This window comes from Rhinatrema bivittatum, chromosome 3 (assembly GCF_901001135.1).
Source record: "Rhinatrema bivittatum chromosome 3, aRhiBiv1.1, whole genome shotgun sequence".
Lineage (NCBI taxonomy): Eukaryota > Metazoa > Chordata > Amphibia > Gymnophiona > Rhinatrematidae > Rhinatrema > Rhinatrema bivittatum.
This window is the reverse complement of record NC_042617.1, coordinates 530432053-530455765: the sequence shown is the minus strand read 5'-3', so window position 1 is coordinate 530455765 and position 23713 is coordinate 530432053. Positions and strand designations below refer to the sequence as shown.

General features: G+C 44.1%; 1 protein-coding gene across 4 annotated transcripts in view; it reads right to left on the bottom strand.

Annotated features, from left to right (window-relative positions):
• The window catches only part of TMEM214 (transmembrane protein 214), a 239828-nt gene that overhangs the window by 85321 nt on the left and 130794 nt on the right, over positions 1-23713 (bottom strand). For all 4 annotated transcript variants that reach the window (XM_029596290.1, XM_029596291.1, XM_029596293.1 and 1 more), the window contains one exon: positions 66-114. In XM_029596290.1, coding sequence (XP_029452150.1) covers positions 66-114 — 49 coding nt within the window. The remainder of the gene's footprint in view (positions 1-65; positions 115-23713) is intronic.

Genomic DNA, 23713 nt, shown 5'->3' with positions numbered 1-23713 from the left:
AAAACCCTCTGCCCAGTTATCCCAGCATATGCTCATTTTTCTACCCAGATTTTTTTTTTTTTTACCTTTTTTGAAGTGCTGTCCCAAGTGTCTAAGAGATGATTCAACAGCAAACTGTGAATAAATTTACATATATTTTTACATTTGGATTTTTTTTTCATATTTAACTTATAAATACAAATACAACAGTTTTAAAATAAAATTTATATTTTTTATTGTAAATTATTAATACCTTTATGGATTCTTCTTCCCTCAGTTTTAAAAAAAAATAAATAAAATAAGGTATAGCAATTAAAATATACCTATCAATCCTGATGTTACCCAGGAAATTGAACTGTTTAATATGAGAAATATAGGATTTCATCAAAACTAATCTATGGTGGCTACAGAAAGTCTAAAAGCATGGAGGTTTGCACTTTAATTCACAAAACTTGCCATTAAAGGTTAACTGAAGTCTGGTGGATCCTGATGAAGATATATTTTGTTAGACTGCTCCTTATTTCAGGAGACTTAGATTCTGGGAAATGTATATGGGCTCAGTGAGGATCAAAGGGAGTTCAATAATAGGCTCATGACCACTTTGGTGAACTGGGAAAACCCAGAGTTGACAAAACAACTTCCTCCAGGCAGGAAATGAGCACAACTGGGGAACTGCAGGATATGCTGACAACTTTTAATCTTATAGATATATGGAGACAGTGTCACCCTAATAAGAGACTATACATACCACTCGCCTAGGCATGCTATATATAGTAGGTTGGATTATTTCTTGTGCACTCCCAATTTCTTATCAGACTGCTAGCAGTGGGATCCTGGAATATTCTATCTCGGATCACCACTTAATTGAGATTGTTCTAGATTTTGCCCAAGTTAGGTCATAGTGCTCTACCTGGAGATTTGACACCTCGCTTCTGGGTGACAAACATTTCCTGACTTATTGAAGGCAGTGGTGGAGGAGTTTAATACTCAATCCCACAATCAAATACATACTAATATTGCAGTGGGAGACCTTCAAGGTATTCTGCTGAAGTAAGAATTTTATGTGCTAACCATTTGCAGAGAGTGTTCAGGCTAAAGACAGATAAGCTGCTGTATCAGATTTGTGAGTTGGAGACCAAACATAAAATTATGAAAATCCTCGAGAGAAACCCCTCAACCTGGATAGGGGTCTGAGACTTAAGTCTCAAAGGTCTTGACTGTCAGCAGAGTCGGGGTGGCCGGACGGTTCACCCCACCTGCAATCCGTAATCAGACCGCCATGCTTCAGTTGTGGCAAAAGAGGTCATTTTGCAAGAGGCTGTACCCGCAGGGAAGATGAGGCGATGGATAGTGCCAGGAAAAATAGTGGAAACTATTCTAAAGATCAAAATCAGAGCATATAGAAAACCATTGTTAATGGAACACAGCCAGCATGGATTTATCCAAGGTTAAATTTTGCCTCCCGTACCTTGTGCTCATTGGACAGGATTGTCCAAATTTCAAGTCTCTTCACTCAGTCTATGGCAAGTTCATCCAGTCACAACCCTGAAGAGTTGGAGTTCCCAGAGCTCTTTCCATTGGAGGACCTGATCTTTTTCACGAAGACTCAGATTCCTAAGTCCCAGAGGAAACGCCGGCAGGATAAACATACCTATGTTGCTAACTTAGAGACTGCTGGGGATGAGGGGGTCGGAGGGAGAACAACCACCCACCCAGAATGTCTTACCAGGTCCCTTGGAGGGGGAACAGGGTGATCCAGGGAACTTTAGGCGAGCTCAGAGGGAGGATGAATCCTTCAAGTTGGCCCGCAAGAATATACAATGGGTAGATGGGAAGGTAATCCCAGGGGCCCAGAGTGCAGACCCTATTCCACCCTATTTTGTGATAAAAGGGGATTTGCTGTACAGAGTCACAAAGGGAAGTGTGGAAGGGGAGGTGAAAGAACAACTCCTGGTTCCCTAACCCTATTGTTAACAGGTGATGTAGTTAGCTCACAGTCATCTTCGGGGGGGGGGGGGGGGGGGGGGGGGGGGGGGGGAGACACACACCTGGGAGAGGAAAAGACAGGCACAATTCTATTGGCTAGGCCATCATAAGCAGGACCTGTAGTATTGCTGGTCCTGCCCTACTTGCTAGCTCACAAAACCTGCTGGGGTACCGGCGGCATCTTTCATATCAATGCCTATTAAGACACCTTTTGAAAGACTGGGCATGGACCTTGTGGAGCCACTATACAGAAAGACCGGAGGAAACAAATACATCCTTGTCATACTGGACTATGCCACAGGTATCCGGAGACAGTGCCCTTATGGAATATGAAGACCCCGACGGTAGTGACCACCCTAATAGAGGTGTTCTCATGACTTGGGCTACCCAAGGAGATCCTGACAAATCAGGGTACCCCTTTCATCTCCAAGGTCTTGAAACAACTCTGCCCCTTGCTTAAAATAAAGACCCTCCGTACCTCGGTGTATCTCCTGCAGATGGATGGCCTGGTCGTGCATTTCAATCAGATGCTCAAAACAGATGTTAATGTTTGTGAATAAAGATTGGAAGAACTGGGACATACTACTACCCTATGTGCTGTTCATGTCACAATCCAAGAAGTACCACAAAGCTCAATGGGGTTCGCCCTGTTTGAGTTATATGGAAGGAGAAAGGAATTCTGGATATAGCTCATGAGACCTGGGAAGAGGAAGAAAATCCCAGGCAGAATATAGTGGACTATGTGCTCAGAGTACAAGATCGCTTAAAGGCGGCTGGTGAAGCAGCTCACCTGTGTCTGCAAAAGGCACAGAGTTCTCGACCTCATAACCGCCCCATGGTCCAGTGATAACTACAACCAGGGGAATGGGTCCTTGTCCTCCTGCCATCATTAGAACATAAGAAATTGCCATGCTGGTCAGACCAAGGGTCCATCAAGCTCAGCATCCTGTTTCCAAGAGAGGCCAAACCAGGCCACAAGAACCTGGCAAGTACCCAAACACCAAGAAAATCCCATGCTACTGATGCAATTAATAGCAGTGGCTATTCCCTAAGTCAATGATTAATAGCAGTTAATGGACTTCTCCAAACCTTTTTTGAACCCAGCTACACTAATTGCACTAACTACATCCTCTGGCAACAAATTCCAGAGCTTAATTGTGCATTGAGTGAAAAATAATTTTCTCCAGTTAGTCTTAAATGTGCTACTTGCTAATTTTATGGAATGCCCCCTTGTCCTCTTATTATATCCAAAAGTGTAAATAACCGATTCACATCTACTCATTCAAGACCTCTCATGATCTTAAAGACCTCTATCATATCCTCCCTCAGCCTTCTCTTCTCCAAGCTGAACCACTCCAACCTCTTCAGCCTTTCCTCTTAGGAGAGCTGTTCCATCCCAGTTATTTTGGTTGCCCTTCTCTGTATCTTCTCCATCACAATTATATCTTTTTTTGAGATGCGGTGACCAGAAGTGTACATAGTATTCAAGGTGCGGTCTCACCATGGAGCGAATCAGAGGCATTATGGCATTTTCCGTTTTATTAACCATTCCCTTCCTAATAATTCCTAACATTATTTGCTTTTTTGACTGCTGCAGCACACTGAGCCGACGATTTTAAAGTATTATCCACTATGATGCCTAGATTTTTTTCCTGGGGATAGCTCCTAATATAGAACCTAACATTGTGCAACTACAGCAAGGGTTATTTTTCCCTATATGCAACACCTTGCACTTGTCCACATTAAATTTCATCTGCCATTTGGATGCCCAATCTTCCAGTCTTCCAAGGTCCTCCTGAAATGTATCACAATCCACTTGTGATTTAACTACTCTGAATAATTTTGTATCTCAAATTTGATAAAATCACTCATCGTATTCCTTTCAAGATTATTTCTAAATATATATTGGAAAGCACAGGTCCAAGTACAGATTCCTGAGGCACTCCACTGTTTACCCTTTTCCACTGAGAAAATTAACCATTTAATCCTACTCTCTATTTCCCGTCTTTTAACTAGTTTGCAATCCACAAAAGGACATCGCCTCCTATCCTATGACTTTTTAGTTTATTAGAAGCCTCTCATGAGGGACTTTGTCAAACGCCTTCTGAAAATCCAAAGCTATTAGCCCGTTGGCAAGGACCTATGAAGTACTGGAAAAAACAGGTCCCATGAACTAAAAAATAGCTCAGCCAGGTAAGCGAAAGACGACCCAAATCTACCACATAAATCTCCTGAAGAAGGGGGTGCCGCAAAGTGTGGCATGATTCAGGAAGGAAAATTTGGCCCAAAGGTCGGGCCGAAACTGGACAAAGCCCAAGTACCTTTCAGGTAAGAGCTGCCACCATACAGACAATTAACTTGAAGCAGTTGGTAGAGAAAAACAAAGATCTTCTCAAACCTGCCTGGTCATATCTAGCTGGTACAACATGATTATTATGTCTCCTGGAGTAGTGGTATGCCAGCGACCTTATCAGATCCCTGAGGCCAGGCTCCCTGTCATCGAGGCCGAAGTGAAGGAGATGCTCCAGCTCAGAGACATTGAAGAGTCCAACAGTGACTGGTCCTCACCCATCATGTTGATGCCAAAGCCAGATGGCAGCATCAGGTTCTGTACAGACTTCAAAAATGTCAACAAGGTCTCAAAATTAGACACCTATCCAATGCTTTTATTGGATGAACTGATTAAATGCCTGAGGTCATCCCAGTTCATCTCTACCCTCCATCTTACCAAGGAATACTGTAGGTGCCTCTTACGCCTTCTGCAAAAGAAGCCAGCATTTGTGATGCCTGCTGGGCTGTTCCAGTTCACAGTATTCCTGTTTGGCCTACATGGCATCCTAGCCATGTTTCAATAGTTAGTTCACCGCCTACTCCATGCACACATCAAGAGTATGCTGCTGAAGCCTATTTAGATGACATCTGGATCTACAGCCATATTTATTTACTTATTTATTACTTTTCTATACCGACATTCATGAATAGATTCATATCAAATCGGTTTACATGGAACATGGGGTAAACCATTTAACAAGAAGCAAAAATTACATATAACAAGGAGAAAGAACTTGGGGGGCTAGGGTAGCCAGAAAACAAAGGACAGCATAACTAAGTGAAAACGTAACGCTGAGACTAGGCAGGACGTCTAGTCAGGTAAATGGATGAATGGAAGGCCCAGCTTAGCCAACTTAAGGCCGTATTAATCAGTCTGAAGAGATCAGGGCTGACTGTTAATCCCAAGAAGTGCTTGCTAGGTGGACAAGAGATCTAGTACCTTGGCTATTATCCTGAGAAAAGGGCAAGGTCCATCCAGAGACCAAAAAGATAGAGGCGATCACCCAGGTGCCAGTACCATAAACAAAGGCCAGACTATGGCCGGAGTTTCTACCACCGAGCTCTGACCCAATCAGCGCGGTAAGCCGGCAAATAGCAGTGGGCAGAGGTGCCCCCTGCAGGTGAGTGATGGAAGGAGACGTTGACACCAGTAGGCCGGCACCCCCCCCCCCCCCAAGGCCCGCCCACCATCGCCAACAAGGAGGCAAGAGCCCGGCAGCCACACCAAAGGCGCTTGGAGCTGGCAGGTGCACACCTGAAATGCAAGCCCAAAGTGGTTCTCTCTCCACCTCCTAGCTGCCTTTACTACATGACTAGTCTAGCTAACTTCATAACTTCACTAACTAGCTGACTATACACACTAGCTGGTTGTAATTCCCGACAAGCCTTACTACCTGGTTGGCTTCACAACCTAGCCAGCCTCCCTACCTTGCTTGCTTGCGCCCAAGATGAATAAATAAATCTCTCTCAGCCCTAAACACACACATCATAAACTGGAACCAGTCCACTTTACTGAAATCATCGCAGGATGTGGAAAACATGGATGCACCAGAGAAATTCAACACACAAGCAAGAGAGAGCAAAACCCTGATCTATCCCAAGTTAAATAACTACGCCTCAGCAACATCTCCCTGCTTAATGTTTACTCTATTACTAAATGCAGAATCGCTATAAAAAAAAATCCCATTAACAAATGATCTAGAGGAACAAAATCCCTCTATCCTCTGCATCACCGAAACATGGCTGAAAGATAATAATGTCCTTCTAAACCAAATCAGTCACCCCCAACTATATCTTTCACTTCCCCAGAAAAACACAGAAAGGTGGGGGTCTATTAATGGTCTATTTTAAAAAAAAAAAAATGAACTCAAGCTTAAACCCTACAAAAGTTCAGATAAACCTTCCATATGAGGTTGCCATCTAAAATCAACACATCTAAATATTGGATTAACCTATTGCCCACCTGTAACACTCCAAAAAGACTGCTCACCACAAATCAAAATTCTTTACTAAAGTGTTTCCTGCTCCTGAATCATCTCTTCATATACAGAAAAAAAGACTGAACCAGAAATACTTGAACAATTAAAAATAAAATAAATGAATTTGATCATGATGTATCCTTATCCTTTAACTCCTGGGATAAAAATCAATGAAATAGCAGATACCCTATGCCCAAATCCAGAAAAAAACCCAATCCAAAATAAAGGCAACACAATTAAACAAGATAAACCTTGGTACACCAAAGAGCTAAGATAAAAAGACCAGGAGAAAATCTGAAAAACAATGGCGGAAATGTCAATCTACAGTTTCACTAGAAAAATATAAATCCCTAACAAAATACTGTGAACAAATCAATAAAGCAAAAAAAAAAAAAAAAGAATACTAAGCAAAACAAATTCACGGAGTAATATTTAACTCCAAATTACTCTTTGAAACAATTAAAACTAATCAAGGACCCATCCTTCTCTATCTCTAATAACTGAGTTTTCAAAGAACTCATGCAATGAATATGCCAAATCACTGCTAAACAAAATTAATCTAAAAACACAATTCTCCCCCCAGCTCATCAAAAATAGAGCCTGAAGAAAAATCCAGTCAAGTGAAATGGAAATCATTTGACCCAGTATCGAAATTTGAAATAAACCAAATCACTAAAATGAAGCCTGCTATCCACCCTTCAAGTGCCCTGAAAACAGTAAATAGTGTAATAACAGTAAATAGTGTAACAACTCCGTGAAACCGACTAGAAGCGCATATCAGAACAGACTAATCACCCAACCGGCGAAATCCTCTCTGAGGAAACGCGCTCTATCCACAGCAGGCCCTTCACTCTGGAACTCGCTACCTCCAGAACTTCGCCTTGAACCATGCCACGCTACATTTAAAAAGAAACTTAAGACTTGGTTGTTCAAACAAGCATTCCCTTAGAGCTAAGAGCAGGAAGAAAGGCATTTTCATATTATCCGTTTTTTTCTCAGCATTTATCTTCCTGAAGAGATCAGTACTGAACTGTACTTAAACATATAATCATGTTGACAAACATATAACCATGTTATTTACTTATTAACTAGCATGTTATTTATTAACTGTTTAGCAATATTATATACTATTCTGTTACTTGGATTAATTATGTTCAATGTAAACCGCTAAATGAAGCGATAGTTACTGTTCCTTGTAAACCGGGGTGATATGTATATTATACAGGAACTTCCGGTATATAAATCCTTTAAATAAATAAATAATTAATATTCACAACCATAATCAATCACTCGCTAGCAGAAGGATTGGTCCCCGATAAAGCAAAACCAATACTAAAAAATAAAACTAGCAGAATAGACAATTGAGACAATTACCGACCAATATCCAACCTGCCTGACTTCGCTAAAGTCCTAGAAAAAGCAGTGTTAACACAATTAGAGAATCGCCTAGAAGACAATATACTATACCCGAACAAATATGGATTCAGAAAAAAAACAAAAACTACTCTCTTCCTTCATCTTACAGCAGCATTCGACACAGTTGACCACACCCTGCTATACAACCAACAGAGAAACTGGAACTCACAGAAATGTTAAATGGTTCTCCTCTTCCTAAAAGGACATTTCAAGTCAAACTGGACAAAAAAAATCTGACACCTTCCCAATTGATCCAGGTGTCCCCCAAGGCTCAGCTCTTTCAGCCACCCTATTCAACCTTAATTTGCTGCCAATATGAGCACTACTGGCAACCTAGGAATCAAATTTTTCCTATATGCAGGTGACATTCAATTCTATATCCCTTTCGAGAAAACATTTAAAAAACACTGTCTGCCAACATACATGAAGGAAATACAAAGCAGAGTTGCTTACCTGTAACAGGTGTTCTCCCAGGACAGCAGGATGTAGACCTCACATGTGGGTGATATCACTGGATGGAGCCCTATCACAGAAATCTTTTCTGTCAAGGTTTCTAGAACTTTTGACTGGCACACTGTGCATGGCCAGCATCCATAATCCCTGTAGCCACAGGGGATCTCCCTTCAGTCTCGTTGGTAGCAAGACGTGTGAGCGAAAAAATAAAATAAAACGTTTCGGACCCAACTCCGCGGGGTGGTGGGTGGATTTCGTGCGGACTACATCCTGCTGCCCTGGGAGAACACCTGTTACAGGTACGCAACTGCTTTCTCCCAGGACAAGCAGGATGGTAAGTCCTCACATGTGGGTGATTAGCAAGCTACAGGCCGACTCATTTGTTTGGACCAACAGCGTACAACATGTACAACAGGCACAAGTGGCATACTGTTGGGAAAAAAGAGGCAGTCTGAAGATCACAGTGGAAGGAGTTGGGATTATACTGGAAATAAGTTCTTCAAGACGGATTGGCCAAAGGCAGAGTCTTGACGTCCTTCCTTGTCCAGGCAGTAATGTGCTGTAAATGTGTGAAGAGAGCTCCATGTTGCAGCTTTACAGATCGCAGCAATCAGTACTGAACAATAGTGTGCTACTGAGGCTGCCATGGCTCTCACTGAGTGTGCCTTCACTCGTCCCTGGAGAGGAAGGCCTGCTTTCTCATAGCAGAATTCAATACAGTGTGCTATAAAATTGGAGAAAGTTTGTTTGCTCACTGCAACTCCCAGTTTGTTTTTATCGAAAGAAACAGAGTTGGGTGGATTTCCTATGGACTGCAGGTAAATTGCAAGTGCATGTTTATAGACCAAGGTGTGTAAAACCCTCTCGCCCTGGTGAGAGTGAGGTCTTGGTAAGACTATAGACTGATTAAGGTGAAAGTCTGTTACCACCTTTGGAAGGAATTTAGGGTGAGTACGGAGTACCACTCGGTCATGGAGGAACCTTGTATAGGGTGACTATGTGACAAGTGCTTGTAACTCACTAACCTTTCGAGCGGATGTAATGGCTACTAGGAAGAGAACTTTCCATGTAAGAAATTTAACATCGCAGGAGTGCAAAGGCTCAAACAGGGAGTGCATAAGCCTTGTAAGTACTACATTCAGGTTCCATTCAGTGACTGGTGGCCGTAGAGGGGGCTTAAGTTATAAGAGGCCCCTCATAAACCTACTCACAAGGGGTAGCGTTGTTACCGGGGCATCCCCAACTCCCTTGTGGTACGCTGAGATGGCACTCGGGTGTATCCTCACCGAAGAAGTCTGGAGACCAGAGTCTGAAAGGTGCCAGAGATAGTCTAATAAAGATGGAGTTGGGCAGGAAAAGGGGTCGATACCTTTTTGCGTGCACCATATGGTAAATCTATTCCACATAGAACGATAGGATTTTTGTGTGGAAGGCTTTCGTGAGGCTACAAGAGACTTCAGAGACATCAGTTGGGAAAAGGTTGAGCAGTTGCAGGATCAAGCTTTCAACATCCAAGTTAGGATGGCGTAACATGCCTTGGTTCTGAGTTATGAGAGAGGGCGCTGTGCTCAGGCGAATGGGTTCTCCAATCAAGAGGTCGAGAAGCATGGGAAACCATACTTGTCGAGGCCAATACGGGGCTATGAGTATCATTGAGCCTTTGTCCTGTTGTAGTTTCATGAGAGTTTTGGCTATCAGTGGTATCGGGGGACACGCGTATAGGAGGCCTGTGTTCCGGGGCAAGTGAAGGCGTCCATGGCTAACGTGTTCTGTTGCCTGTGCAGGGAGCAGAAACTATCCACTTTGTGATTCAGCTCGGATGCACTGAGAGGAGAGGATCACCTTGCTGGTGGCTGAAAGGAATCAGTAAGTTTTTGCTTGGGACATTGTCTTTTTCAAAAGTATTGGGGCAAAGTTAACTATTTAGGAATATTATTTAGAGTGTGTGTTTGTGCTTTTAATAGTCAGTAAGGCAGCGAATAAACAAGTTAGACTGTTTGTATTTTTAAATGGTCAATCAGTAAGGCAGCTAGTAAACAGAACTGAGTATTTGTATAAAAAAAAAAAAAAAAAAAGTAGCCAGAAGCTAGAAATAAGCTAGGAGCAGTGTACACCCAAGTAAAAAGGTTGAAAAGTTAAGTTCAGTTACTCACCTTGGAAAGGTGTTGAGGTAGTGTGATTTGGTTTGATTAGGTACCAACATTTGATAATCAAGAGAGCAGTGAGTCACTCTGGCTGACTTACTGAAGTTAGACTGTTTGGATTTCCCAACATTGTCACCCCTCACCCACCCACTCCTAGCTCATCCTTTAATTTTCACAAAAAAAACCAAAAAACTTTGAGAGTTTGATCAGTCCCTTGTAGGCCACTACCAGACATATAGTGAATTCACTAATACATTTAAAGGGCGTTAATTAGACATTCCTACTCCCATAGCAACCTAAAACTGAACTAGGAACTGAACAAAATTGAGATGAAGGCAGCAGCCCAGCAGCAAGAGGGGGGCTTCCCAGTCTTTTGCATTGAGTGTCACATGTATGATTTTTTACCCGCCGGTGAGAAGTTGTACATGTGCATGCAATGCAAAGAGCTCCTGGCTCTCAGAGAACGAGTCCGATCTCTTGAGGCTAGAGTGGCAGACCTGGAGGAGCTGAGGCAGACAGAGAGGTATATAGATGAGACCTTCAGGGACATAGTAGCCAAGTCCCAACTTCAGACTGGCAGCCCTGGTGCTGCCTTGGAGGAAGGTGGTCTCATGATCGGAGAGCATCAACCGGATGCAGCAGGAAAGGATCCTGTAGCAAGGACCTGCTCTCCAGGTGATGCATTGTCCTTTCGCACCGAGAATATCTCCCCAAGGCCTACTACCCAGGAGGGACGGGTTAGGTCGGCCGTCATAGTTGGTGATTCGATTATTAGGAATGTTGACAGCTGGGTGGCCAGTGGGCGTGACCATCGCCTGGTAACATGCCTACCTGGTGTGAAAGTGGCGGACCTCATGCGTCACCTAGATAGGATTTTAGACAGTGCTGGGGAGGAGCCGGCTGTCGTGGTACATGTGGGCACAACGACATAGGAAGGTTCTGGAAGCCAAATTTAGGCTCTTAGGTAGAAAGCTTAAATCCAGAACCTCCAGGGTAGCATTCTCTGAAATGCTCTCTGTTCCACGCCGCAGGTCACCAGAGGCAGGCAGAGCTCCGGAGTCTCAATGCGTGGATGAGACGATGGTGCAAGGAAGAGGGATTCAGTTTTGTTAGGAACTGGGGAACCTTTTGGGGAAGGGGGAGTCTCTTCCGAAGGGATGGGCTCCACCTTAACCAGGGTGGAACCAGACTGCTGGCACTAACCTTTAAAAAGGAGACAGAGCAGCTTTTAAACTAGAACAAAGGGGAAAGCCGACAGTCGCTCAGCAGCTCATGGTTCGGAGAGAGGTATCTTCAAAGGATACTAATGCATTAGAATTAGGGCATCCCAACAGTGAGGTTCCAATAATAAGAAAAGTGGTCCAAGTGCCTGTAACTAAAAACTCACCTGAGCTAAAAAAATTCTAACTTATCCCTATCAATTAAAAAGCAGAATGAAAATTCAAACAAAAAAAAACTTTGAAATGTTTGTATACCAATGCCAGAAATCTAATAAGTAAGATGGGAGAATTAGAATGTATAGCAGTGAAGGATGACAGACTTAATTGGCATCTCAGAGATGTGGTGGAAGGAGGACAACCAATGGGACAGGGGGCACTCCATGAAGTTAGCATGTGGCACATTTAAAACTAATCTGAGAAAGTTCTTTTTTACTCAACATACAATTAAACTCTGGAATTTGTTGCCATAGGATGTGGTTAGTGCAGTTAGTATAGCTGTGTTTAAAAAAAGGATTGGATAAGTTCTTGGAGGAGAAGTCCATTACCTGCTATTAATTAAGTTGACTTAGAAAATAGCCACTGCTATTACTAGCAACGGTAACATGGAATAGACTTTTTGGGTACTTTCCAGGTTCTTATGGCCTGGATTGGCCACTGTTGGAAACAGGATGCTGGGCTTGATGTACCCTTGGTCTGGCCCAGTATGGCATGTTCTTATGTTCTTATTGTTGGTTGACCCCAGCGTTGGAAGATTCTGGTCATTATCACAGGATCCAGAGACCACTCGTGGGGATAGAACTGTCGACTGAGGCGACCTACTACTACGTTTTGTATGCCTGCCAGATAAGTGGCCCACAGATGCATGGTGTGTACAAGGGCCCAGGCCCAGATCTGCGTGGCTTCTTGGCAGAGGAGTTAAGAGCCTGTGCCTCCCTGCTTGTTCAAGTACCACATTGCAACTGTGTTGTCTGTTTGTATGAGAACAGTCTTGTTTGAAAGGCAGTCCTTGAACGCATGTAGAGCATAACGTATAACTCGAAGTTCTAGGAAGTTGATCTGATACGTTGCTTCAAGCTGTGTCCAAGAACCTTGAGTTTGAAGATTGTTCACATGAGCTCCCCAAGCCAAGTTGGATGTGTCTGTGGTTAAAGTTACTTGCAGAACTGGGTAGACCTGTTAGCAAGTTGGCTTTGTTTGCCCACCAGAGAAGCAATAATCTTAGCTGGTGGGTTACATGAAACTGGGATGAAAGAGGTTGAGTGGCTTGGAGCCACTGAGATTTCAAAGTCCATTGTGTTATTCTCATGGCCAGTCTGGCCATAGGAGTGACGTGGACCGTGGAAGCCATGTGGCCCAGCAATGTTAGGAAGTGATGGGCTGAGGCTGTTTTTTGTGTGTGCAGAGACAAAGCTAGTTTGGAGAGTGTGACTGTGCGGTCGTTGGGCAGGAAGGCCCTTGCGACTGTGGTGTCCAAATCTGCTCCAATGAAAGTAAGGAGGTGAGATGGAGTCAGGTAGGATTTTGGTAATTGATGTTCCATATGTTCCATATGTTATACGGTTCCATGTAAAGCTCCGCTATCTGTTGAGCAGTTCTTCGTTTTATGTAAACCGGAGTGATTTGTAGTCTCTACTAGAACTTCGGTATATAAAAATTAAAAATAAATAATAAATAATAAATATGAGAAATCTCAACAAGTGTAGCAGATTGATAGTGAGCTTCAGAGTCGAGAGCCCCTTGCTTGGAATGGCTTTTGATCAGTCAGTCATCCAGCTAAGGAAACACGTGTATGCCATTCTTCCGTAGATGGGCCGCAGCCACTGCTAGGCACTTTGTAAATACATGGGGTGCCAAGGCAAGTCCAAAAGGCAGAACCTGGTTCTGAAAATGATGTCCCACAATGAAACGCAGATATTTGCAGTGATGTGGGAATACTGGGATGTGAGCTTAAGCATCCTGAAGACCCAGAGAACAGAACAGGTCTCTTCGTTGTAGAAGGGGAAGCATAGTGCCTAGAGACACCATTCTCAATTTTTCTTTTTGCAGAAATTTGTTGAGATCGCGGAGATCCAGGATGGGCCAGAGGCCGCCTGATATCTTTGAAATGAGAAAATAGCGGGAGTAGAACCCTCTGCCTTGCTGTGCTCGGGGAACGGCTTCCACAGCCCTGGCACTCAGAAGGGTGGACAGTTCTGATTCTAGAAGGGATGTATGATCTTTTTGCATCCACAGGGGATTGGGTGGTAAATCTGTGGGTACCTTGAGGAAGTTTAGATGGTATCCCTGGGTTATGAAGAGTATAAACCATTGGTCTGTGGTGATGCTGAGCCAGTTGGTTATAAAGTGGTGAAGTCGACCTCCTACTGGCAAGTCTGGTTTTGGATTTGTGGAGTGGCTGTTCTCTGGATAGATTTCAAAATCCAGAGGCTTGGCCGGTTTGAGGGGGTGGCTGAGGCCTGGATGCTTTGGGCAGTCATGGATGATCTCTCTGAGGTGGATTGGTTCGTCTCATGCGATATATAGGTGGATAGTACCTGCATGAGCGGTAAAATGGTCTCCTGGGGTCCCTTCTCGTGGTGGTTCTGGCACAGGAGGGAGCCTCTGTAGTGACCGTGGACAGCTGACGCAAGGTCTCGTGGTGGTCTTTCAGTTGACCCACTGCATCCTGTATCTTGTCACTGAATAGATTTTCTCTGGTACAAGGCAGGTCAGCAAGTTTGTCTTGGACCTCAGTTCATAAATCTGATGCTTTAAGCCAAGCCCACCTTCTGGTGCTGATTCTAGTCACTGATAAGCCAGAAGCAGTCTCAAAGGAATAGTAAGCAGCCCGTACTTCATGTTTTCCTGCCTCATGACCTTTTTGTAGTATGGTATTGAGGTTGTCTTGATGTTGATGGGGAAGAGTATCAGCTATTCCCTGAACTTGTTTCAGAGATTCCTCTGATATTGTGTCATGTAGAGTTGATATGCAGCTATGCATGACACTAGCATAGATCCCTGAAAGATTTTTTGACCTAAGATGTTTAGGAATTTTTGGTCTTTTCCAGGGGGAGATGAGGAGTGAGGGCGCAGTCTCCTGGCCTTTTTCTGTGAGGATTCAACTACCACTGACTGAAACATAGAAACATAGAAACATAGAAATGACGGCAGAAGACCACCAAATGGCCCATCCAGTCTGCCCAGCAAGCTTCACACATTTTTCTCTCTCATACTTATCTGTTTCTCTTAGCTCTTGGTTCTATTTCCCTTCCACCCCCACCTTTAATGTAGAGAGCAGTGATGGAGCTGCATCCAAGTGAAATATCTAGCTTGATTAGTTAGGGGTAGTTGAGGCTTTTGGAATCCTGGAGTATGTTGGACAAAATAGGTTGCATTTGACTTCCTATATACTGGTGAGACAGTGCAGGGATGCTCCCAGAGACGATGTTGGAGATCCAAGAGTACCTCATGGACAGGAATCACCATAATTTCTCTGGGGGCATCCACAAATTGGAGGACTTACAATGTTTTATGATGTGTCTTCCTCTGTGACATCAAAGGGGATTGTCTGACATTTCCTTTATAAAATTTGCAAAGGAGAGGTCTTCTGGAAGAGAGAGTCTCCTTTCTTCCGGAGGAGAGGGTTCTGATAGTATGTCCTCTGTAGAACTGTCAGTGTCAACATCCTCCCATGGGTCATACTGGGTCTCTGGCTGAGATTCCGAGGGAGGGAAAAAGGCTGGTAGCATAGGACATGTTGTCATAGACAGATCCCTCGATGGAGGAAGCAGAAGCACAGATGAAGGTTTCGGCAGCATCAATGGTATCAAGGGGAATCGTGGGTGTCTCAATCCCGAGAGCCCCAACAGACCAGGAATCTGTTCCGGCATTGGTGGACACTGTGCTGGAAGAGGACTGGAGTCTTCCGAGGACCCCGGAATGGGTATCAGAGGTTTCATAGACTCTATAGGTTGCCGTGGCATCAATGGCCCAAGCTGGATCGGAAGGGCACCGATGAGTGTGTCGAGGCGGTGGAGCAGCGGTATAAATTAGAGATGTGAATCGGAACCAGAATCGGATCAGATTTCAGTTCCGATTCACATCTCTATAGATGTGAATCGGAACCAGAATCGGATCCGATTTCAGTTCCGATTCACATCTCTAGTATAAATATCAAAGGCTGTAGGTTCCTGAGGGCATCCAGGACCGCCTGTTGGACCAGTATGTCCAACTCCTCCCTGGAGGCTGGTATCTGTAACACAGCTGCAGAGGGAGGGAGGCTAGGCATAACTAGCATATCCATAGGTGTCTGTGGGGGCTCAGTACCTGGCACTGATATCGGTGGGGATCACCTCGGTATCTCGGGTGGACAGGAAGTTGGAGGCTCCTCTACCCGTGTCCTCTTCGCAGTCGACAAGAGCCAGAGGCCGATGTGGTATCGGTGCCGGCACCGGGAGTGGGATTGCGCCGGTGGCGGTGTTTCTCTCTATGCTCGGTCCACTCTCTCGGCACCAAGGAAAACAATGCAGATGCCTTAGATGGTGCTGGTGATGGATGGTCACCGTTGCCCTGGTGCTCCCAGCGAGGTTTGTCGATGGGTTTCTTCGATGTTCCTGCCGGTGATGACTCCGTGGACGTCGATGGAGTTATCTTGATTTTAAAAAGGGACTCCATCTTGTCCAGCCAGGCCCACCTGCCCTTCAGAGTCATTTGGGCACAACTTGGACAGAGACTAATGTCGTGTGATGAGCCAAGGCACAGCACACAGACATCATGCGGGTCAGTTATCGACATGATACGGGGACACTCCAGACATTTTCGAAACCCCGCTGCCATGATGGAGAAAAAAAAGGGACGGGGTGGTGCAAAAACAGTCGATGGCCTGCGAACACCGATAGAAAGGGGAACAGGAACTGACCGGAGACGGTGGATTTTTACTCATCAAGCAATGAAAAACAATATCGCAATGGGAGACCCCTATGAGGGAACTTTTTAATAAAGTAATCTTCAAGTTTTTCCGTGAGGAAATATTGTGAGAGAATCTCAGAGCTCCTAACCGCGAGGCAAACTGCAGCTCGGAAAAAAAAAAGAGAGACTGAAGGGAGACCCCTGTGGCTACAGGGATTATGGCATGCTCAGTGTGCCAGTCAAAAGTTCTAGAAACTTTGACAGAAAAGTTTTCCGTGATAGGGCTCCGTCCAATGATGTCACCCACATGTGAGGACTACCATCCTGCTTGTCCTGGGAGAATAAAAATATCACAACAACTCTAAACCCCCCAAAAAAACTGAAATTGTGTGGTTAAGGAGAGAATCAACAATAAACAAACTGCCAACACTAGACCTAGGAATTATTATTTATTTATGATTTTTTCAGTTACAATTATGTTAATTATTACATTCAATCTTCATTGAATTGCAAGAATACACATAACAAATTTTGAAAACATTTCAAAGAAAATCTGCCTCAGGTATACTAATGACATGATATGTTAAATGATAACTAACTGGAAACTCTATCTCCAGGAATATTAAATATACATCTGAGACTCAAGACAAATTCAAAAGGAGAAAAGAAAAATAGAAACACTTTATTAAGGGATAGCTCAATAATAGCTGGCATTATACAGTACGCCTGCACATTAGGGTTCAACTGGGGACGAGGTGAGTGGTTCTCGTGATTCAACAAATTGACGCAACTGGTCTGACTGAATAAAACTAAAGGACTCAGTTCCCCTTTTTATTATGCAACGACATGGATACTTTAACAAAAAAGTAAACCCTAAAGATATAACTCTCTGTCTTAATTCTAGGAATTCACGCCTCTTTGTTCGTGTAATTGGCGCAAGATCTGGAAAGATCTTTACATTTTGTCCGCAGTATGAAATAGGAAATTTCTGAAAATAAACTTTCATCAAACTACTAATATCTGTAGATGTAATAAAGGAAACAATCAAAGTCTCTCTGCCTAGCACCTGCAAGGCCGAGTTTTCTAGAAAACTCGTAAGATTTGCTGGGATAGTCAAAGCCTGAGCAGAAGTTCCTTTCACAAAGAAACAAGAGTTTATGGAAAGCATATTATTATTATCAGAGAACCCAAGGACTTCTGCTAAAAACCTTTTAAGAGAAACAAAAGGGATTTCTCCCCTGCAATTCTTGGAAAATTAACAATTCTTATGTTCAGATGTCTAATATTATTTTCCATCATTTCTAGTCACCTAGAACAAGCCAACTGATCTTTTACCATAGTTGTGCTCAAATTTTGTAAAGATTTTATTTTCTTCTCAGCTTCCCCTATTCTATTCACTACTTCAGTTTGCCGTTGTATCCCCGTAAATTTTTGCTGTAAATCAGAGGATACTGAGTCTATTTTACTTTCTAATCTATTAACAGTAACACTTAGTCCATTTACTAAGTCCCAAATTGCCCCCAATGTTACCATCTCTGGCCTTGGATTTTTAGGCCGCACGTCCTCTGGACTCTCAGGGTAAAGGGAGTCTTGTTTCTTTATTGGAGGATCTACTTCCTCCTCTTCCTCTGAGTCCAGTATGGAGCTCGCTCCTCCAGTAGCCAACAATCGCTTTACCTCTTCGGTATTTGATGTTGATGTTACTGCTTCTCCATTAGCGCCATGTTGAGCAGGAGGCGGTCGGGAGTCAGGACTGAGAGATGCCTCGTCCAAGGGGGCAGCCCGTTCTCCTTCCGGGTTACCTCCAACGGATTCATCGGTACTCTCTTTCTCCAGCTGGGTCATGAAACGATCGATTTCCAATTGAAGAAGGGAAGGCAAGGGCTCTGAAGGAAAAACCCTTACCTTCCCTTTCCTTTTTGCTGGCATTCCTCTTATAAGAAACAAGGGCGTCGATCGTTCTTTGAGCTTTCTCTATTTGTCTGAGTCTCAGCAATCAGAGAGGGAATAGGGCTTCCTCCTCAGTCCGTCCAAGTCCGGACTAAGCCGGAACAAGCCGTGCGCACCCCTTGGGCGCGCACGGCTTAGGCGGCGCACCGCAGCCGCGGCGGTCTTAAGCACGCGGCTCCTCCCTCTCACTTCCGGGCTTGGGGAGGGTCGATGGTCCGGCCCTGAATCGGGGCCTAGCAATCCGGTCTCCTCAGCGTTCTCTCTGCAGCCGCGGCGGTCTTAAGCACACGGCTCCTCCCTCTCACTTCCGGGCTTGGGGAGGGTCGATGGTCCAGCCCTGAATCGGGGCCCAGCAACCGGTCTCCTCAGCCAGACCTAGGAATTATTAATATCGCTCCTTCAGATCAAGTACGGGACCTAGGAATATAGATTGATAAGAACTTCACTATGAAAAAGCATACAAGTAAATTAATAAAAACAGGATACACCAAGCTGAGAATACTACACCGGCTGAAACCACACTGTCATACAAGCACTGTCTTACAAACACTAATTTTTTCAAACCTAGACTACTGCAACTCCCTTTTATTAGGCCTACCTTCAAGCTTACTAAAATCACTACAATTACTCCAAAATGCCTCTGCTAGACTATTACTAGGGACAAGGAAATTTGACCACATTACCCCCCCACCCCCTTGATGGCACTGCACTGGCTTCCTGTACAATCCAGAATTCATTATAAGGTATTAACCCTAATTTTCAATATAGTCAACAATACTGACCAATGCTTATTAGAAGTATCACTTCAACACTAGTCACCACAGAGAACCCTAAAATCACAAAACAAAGGACTTCTAACTATGCCTCCTACTCAGAACACACATCTAACAACAAATAAGGGACCAAACATTTTCCATAGCAGGCCCCAAGTTGTGGAATTCACTGCCAGAGTCATTATGCCAGATAACAAATAGAAAGAATTTCAAACGTGAACTAAAAACATGGCTCTTTAGAAAAGCTTACGATTTACATAAGACAATATACTGATAACTTCAACTTCAGTACAAGAGAATGGTAGTGAAATGAGCAATAAATAATGAATGATGAAAAGTGTATAGGTAGGAGAATTAGAATCTACAGTTGCTGTATTGCCAACATTAAAAATGTACGAATATGAAGGATATAAATCTGTCATGCTGATCAAGAATATGTACAAATATGATCAAGGACATGTAACTGTTTGATGTTGACCTAAATTATTAATGCTGGCACAGAAAGTGATTGTCAACCAAGAATATGAATGCTGATTTTATAAAATGCTGTGGTCTTATTCTGGAACGGCGGTATATAAAAGGGGAAAGTTAAAAAATAAATAATAAAAGGCGAAAGTGAGAGCATTTTTAGGCCTTACGGGATATTATAGATGGTTTATCTTGAGCTATTCAAAGAAGGCGGAGCATCTCACAATGCTACTAGTAAAGAAATCAGAGAAGGCCTTCAGAGCTCTGAAAGAGGCAATATGTTCTGAACCAGTCCCGATCAGCCCGGAATTCACTGAACCCTTCATGGTAACAACTGATATCTCAGTGGTCGGCTTGGGGACAGTTTTGGCCCAGAAGGATGGCCAAGAAAATCCTGTGGCATACATTAGCCAGAAACTGATGCCACATGAAAGACTGTACTCAACCACATGAAAGACTGTACTCAAGGAGTCAGCCTTGGCGGTCAAGTGTGCCTTAGAGGTCTTGCACTATCATCTGCTAGGGCAGCAGTTTACATTCAACGAACCATCAAATGCTCTTATGGATCAACAGGAACAAAGAATCCAATGCAAGAGTGATGAGGTGGCTAATGGCCCTGTAGCCTTTCAACTACATGATTCAACACAGAACAGGAAAGGAGAATGCAAATGCAGATTTCCTGTCAAGAGAGGAGTCTCTTGTACAGGCAAATGTTTATCCCGGCAAGGCTGAGCTGAGGGAGAGGGTATGTAAGGAAGTGTATAGAAAACTCAGTCTACTTAAAGGACCAGGCACAGCTATCCCACCCGGTTCTCCATCAGATAGAGACCTGCAGGGAATCCTAGGTAAAGGGAGGAGCCCTTCCTAGAGCATAAGACCGGAGGCCCTAGAAGGGTTAGATAAGCCCCGGGGAGCTGACGGAGTCCCATTACGTGCAGAGACCAGATAAGTCTCAAGGTTGGTTAAAGATTTTTCCTCGTGTAAAGACTTCACTTCTTGAAAGACACTGTTTTGCCTGAGTCTAAGGGGAACTGCTATAGGGTTTTGCTTTCTGTTTGGTCTGCTTTTTGGAAAATACCTGAAGAAAAGGTGCTGCCATTTTTGTTAATCTCACTGTAAATAAAGAGCACTGAAGCATAGCCAGAGACAACATGTGGTTTCCTCTGGCTGTACCCAAGCCTCTTGCCGCTCCAGTTACCACAGAGCCATTTTACATAGTAACATAGTAATGATGGCAGAAAAAGACCAAATAGTCAATCTTGTCTGCCCAGAAAGTTTCTTATGGTATTAACTACCGCTCTGTATAGGTAAACTATATGTTTTTGTTAAGGGTATTAACTGCCTCTCCCTGCAGATTACCCCAAGCCCTATGTTAAAGGGAGTAATATTTACAAGCAAAATCTAGCAACAGTCAAACTCATAACAAAATTACTGCTAGCAACATTTTTACAGGGTGAGCAGTCTTCTTGATAATACAGACAATGCTGCTTGAACATGCTTTGTTTTTGGACTTGACTGTAGAAGTAGTCCTGTGCTTTATCCCTAATGTCTGCATATTTGTACCCCTGACTGTAAAAAAACACAAAACAAAAAAACCAAAAAACCAGGGCCCAGCATTGGCTGTCTTCTGAATCCAATGCCCCTTTTTCCCCTGCCATCAAAGCAGAGCGTGATGTAGTTACATCATAAGCATCAAGGCTAATTGGTTAAAGTTAGTAATCCCCATTACTAACTAAGGTTAGTAGCTACTGCTCCATGCAGGTTACCCCCCAAGCACTTTATCCTTCAATTCCAACCTCTAGTTTTTAGGGATCTAGTGTTTTTCCCATGCTATTCTGAATTTTCAAACACATCAACACAGGAAAACACAGTCATTAACAATGGGGAAATACGTATATCACTCTTAATTGAATTCTTTAATGGTTCCCATAGCTGGACTTGTACATGGTAGTAAACCACTAGTAACTCTGCTCCACTGACCAAAGCACTCAGACACCATTTCTTGTTTAGATATCATCTCTTTGGACAGCAGCAACCCACTGATCTGACTCAACTGAGACCCATCAGCATGCCAATGATTTTAAATCAGACACTAAGCACTCTCTGGTGACTCAATAGAGAGCACAGGAACCTTCGTTTTCAGTTATTTTATTTTTCTTGGAAGTTTCAATGCTCTAAACAGAAAAAACAAAAAACAGTGGCATTTTGCCAATGGAAAAGTCATTTTGCCACAGATTGTTATAACACAAATAAAAACTTAAAATGAAAGTCCCTAATCATGTACCATCAAAATCTGCAACATCTTGATACTCAGCCTTCAGACCAAAAGGAGCTAAGTTGTTGCTCCCTGCCACTGCTAGTCCTGGGGGAATTCTGCGCTACTGCAGAATGCAGAATTCTCCCTCGCCTCGCAGAATCCACCCCAGCCAAATGCTTCTCCCTTCTCAATGCTCTGCCAGAAAAGGAAGCAAAACCAGAACCATCGCAGCACAGGCATGCGCAGAGGGCCAGATTTTTAAACCTACGCGCAGGCGTAGATTTGTGCTTGCAACCCGGCGCGCACAAATCTACGCCCGATTTTATAACATGCGCGTGTAGCTGCGCGCATGTTATAAAATCCGGGGGTGGCATGCGCAATGGGGTGCACACTTGTGCACGCCGAGCCCTGATGGCTTTCCCTGTTCCCTCCGAGGCCGCTCTGAAATCGGAGCGGCCTCGGAGGGAACTTTCCTTCAGTCGCGCCCCCCCCCCCCCCCCATCTTCCCATCCCTTCCCCTAACTAACCCGCCCCCCAGCCCTATCTAAAAAAAAAAACCCTGACCTTTGTGGATGAAGTTGCGCCTGCCTCTGGGCAGGCGTAGTTTGCGCGTGCCGGCGAGCCCCCGGCACGACCACTGTGCTAGAGGCCTCTGTCCTGCCCCCACCCCGCCCACTCCCCACCCATTTTTCCAAGCCCTGGGACATACGCGCGTCCTGGGGCTTGCACATGTCACCAGGCCTATGCAAAATAGGCTTGGCGCACGCAGGAGAGGGTTTTCAGGGTTACGGGTGTAACCCTTTGAAAATCCGCCCCAGAGAGCGGAACCATTGCATGTGAGGTTCTCACATGGAGTGTAAAGGCAGCACAGCACAGGCGAGGTTAGCAAGCTACACTGTGCAAGGGCCAGGACCCTACAATCGGGGGGGGGGGGGGGGGGGGGGAGAGAGAGAGGGGAGAGATAGAGAGAGGAAGGGGAGGGGGAGAGAAAGGAGTGTGAGAGGAGAGGGGGCGAATGTGTTTCTAGTGGGGCGCTTGAGGTATGAGGGGAAAGCAGGTGAATTGGGACAGGGGAAGAGGCCAAGGGAGATTCATATTTCCATCTGTTCTGAGCCAGAGATCTGCAGCTTTTCACTTGGGTGCCCTGGCCCTGGACAGCTGAGCAGACTGACTTCCACCGCAGAGGTTGCGTTTAATCAAACATCATCTCCAGCAGCGGGAGATGTTTGGTTAAATGTGACTCCTGCTGCTGCATGTGAGGCTTGGAGATAGCTTTCTGATTCAGGTAACTGAGATGGTCAGTGGTCATTGTCTGTTCAGCTGTCCAGTGCCGTGGGTTGCTGCCCCTGGCCTAGAGCAAGTGGAGATGTGAATCCTCCTTTGACCTCTGCTTCTGTTCCTGTTTACCTCCTTGTATGAAAATACTGGATTGCAATGAAATGCAGAATTTGCAAAAAAAATGTGTCATTTTGACAAATAAATGTACAGAATTTTGCCGAATTTAGAAAATGTGCAGAATTTTACATTTTTTTGCGTAGAATTCCCCCAGAAATACATTGCAAAATATTCTTAATGGTAGGCCTGATCAGAGAAGAGTGCGGGCAAAAGCAGATCTAAACCTAGGTTAACTACTGAGCAAACTGGAAAATGCACAAAAACAGTGTATCATATGAGAAGGGAAAATATCAGTAAGACCTGGGATATTGCAGATTTTAAGCCTACAACATTGTATGACATTCTGAAATTCTGGCTAGGAGATGATTATAGAGATGAAGAGAAAAAAGGAAATAACCAATAACTTCTACTTGAACAGCAGCTCTCTAGCACATTGTTATTTTAGGGAACAAACTGCCTGATTCACTAAGGCTTT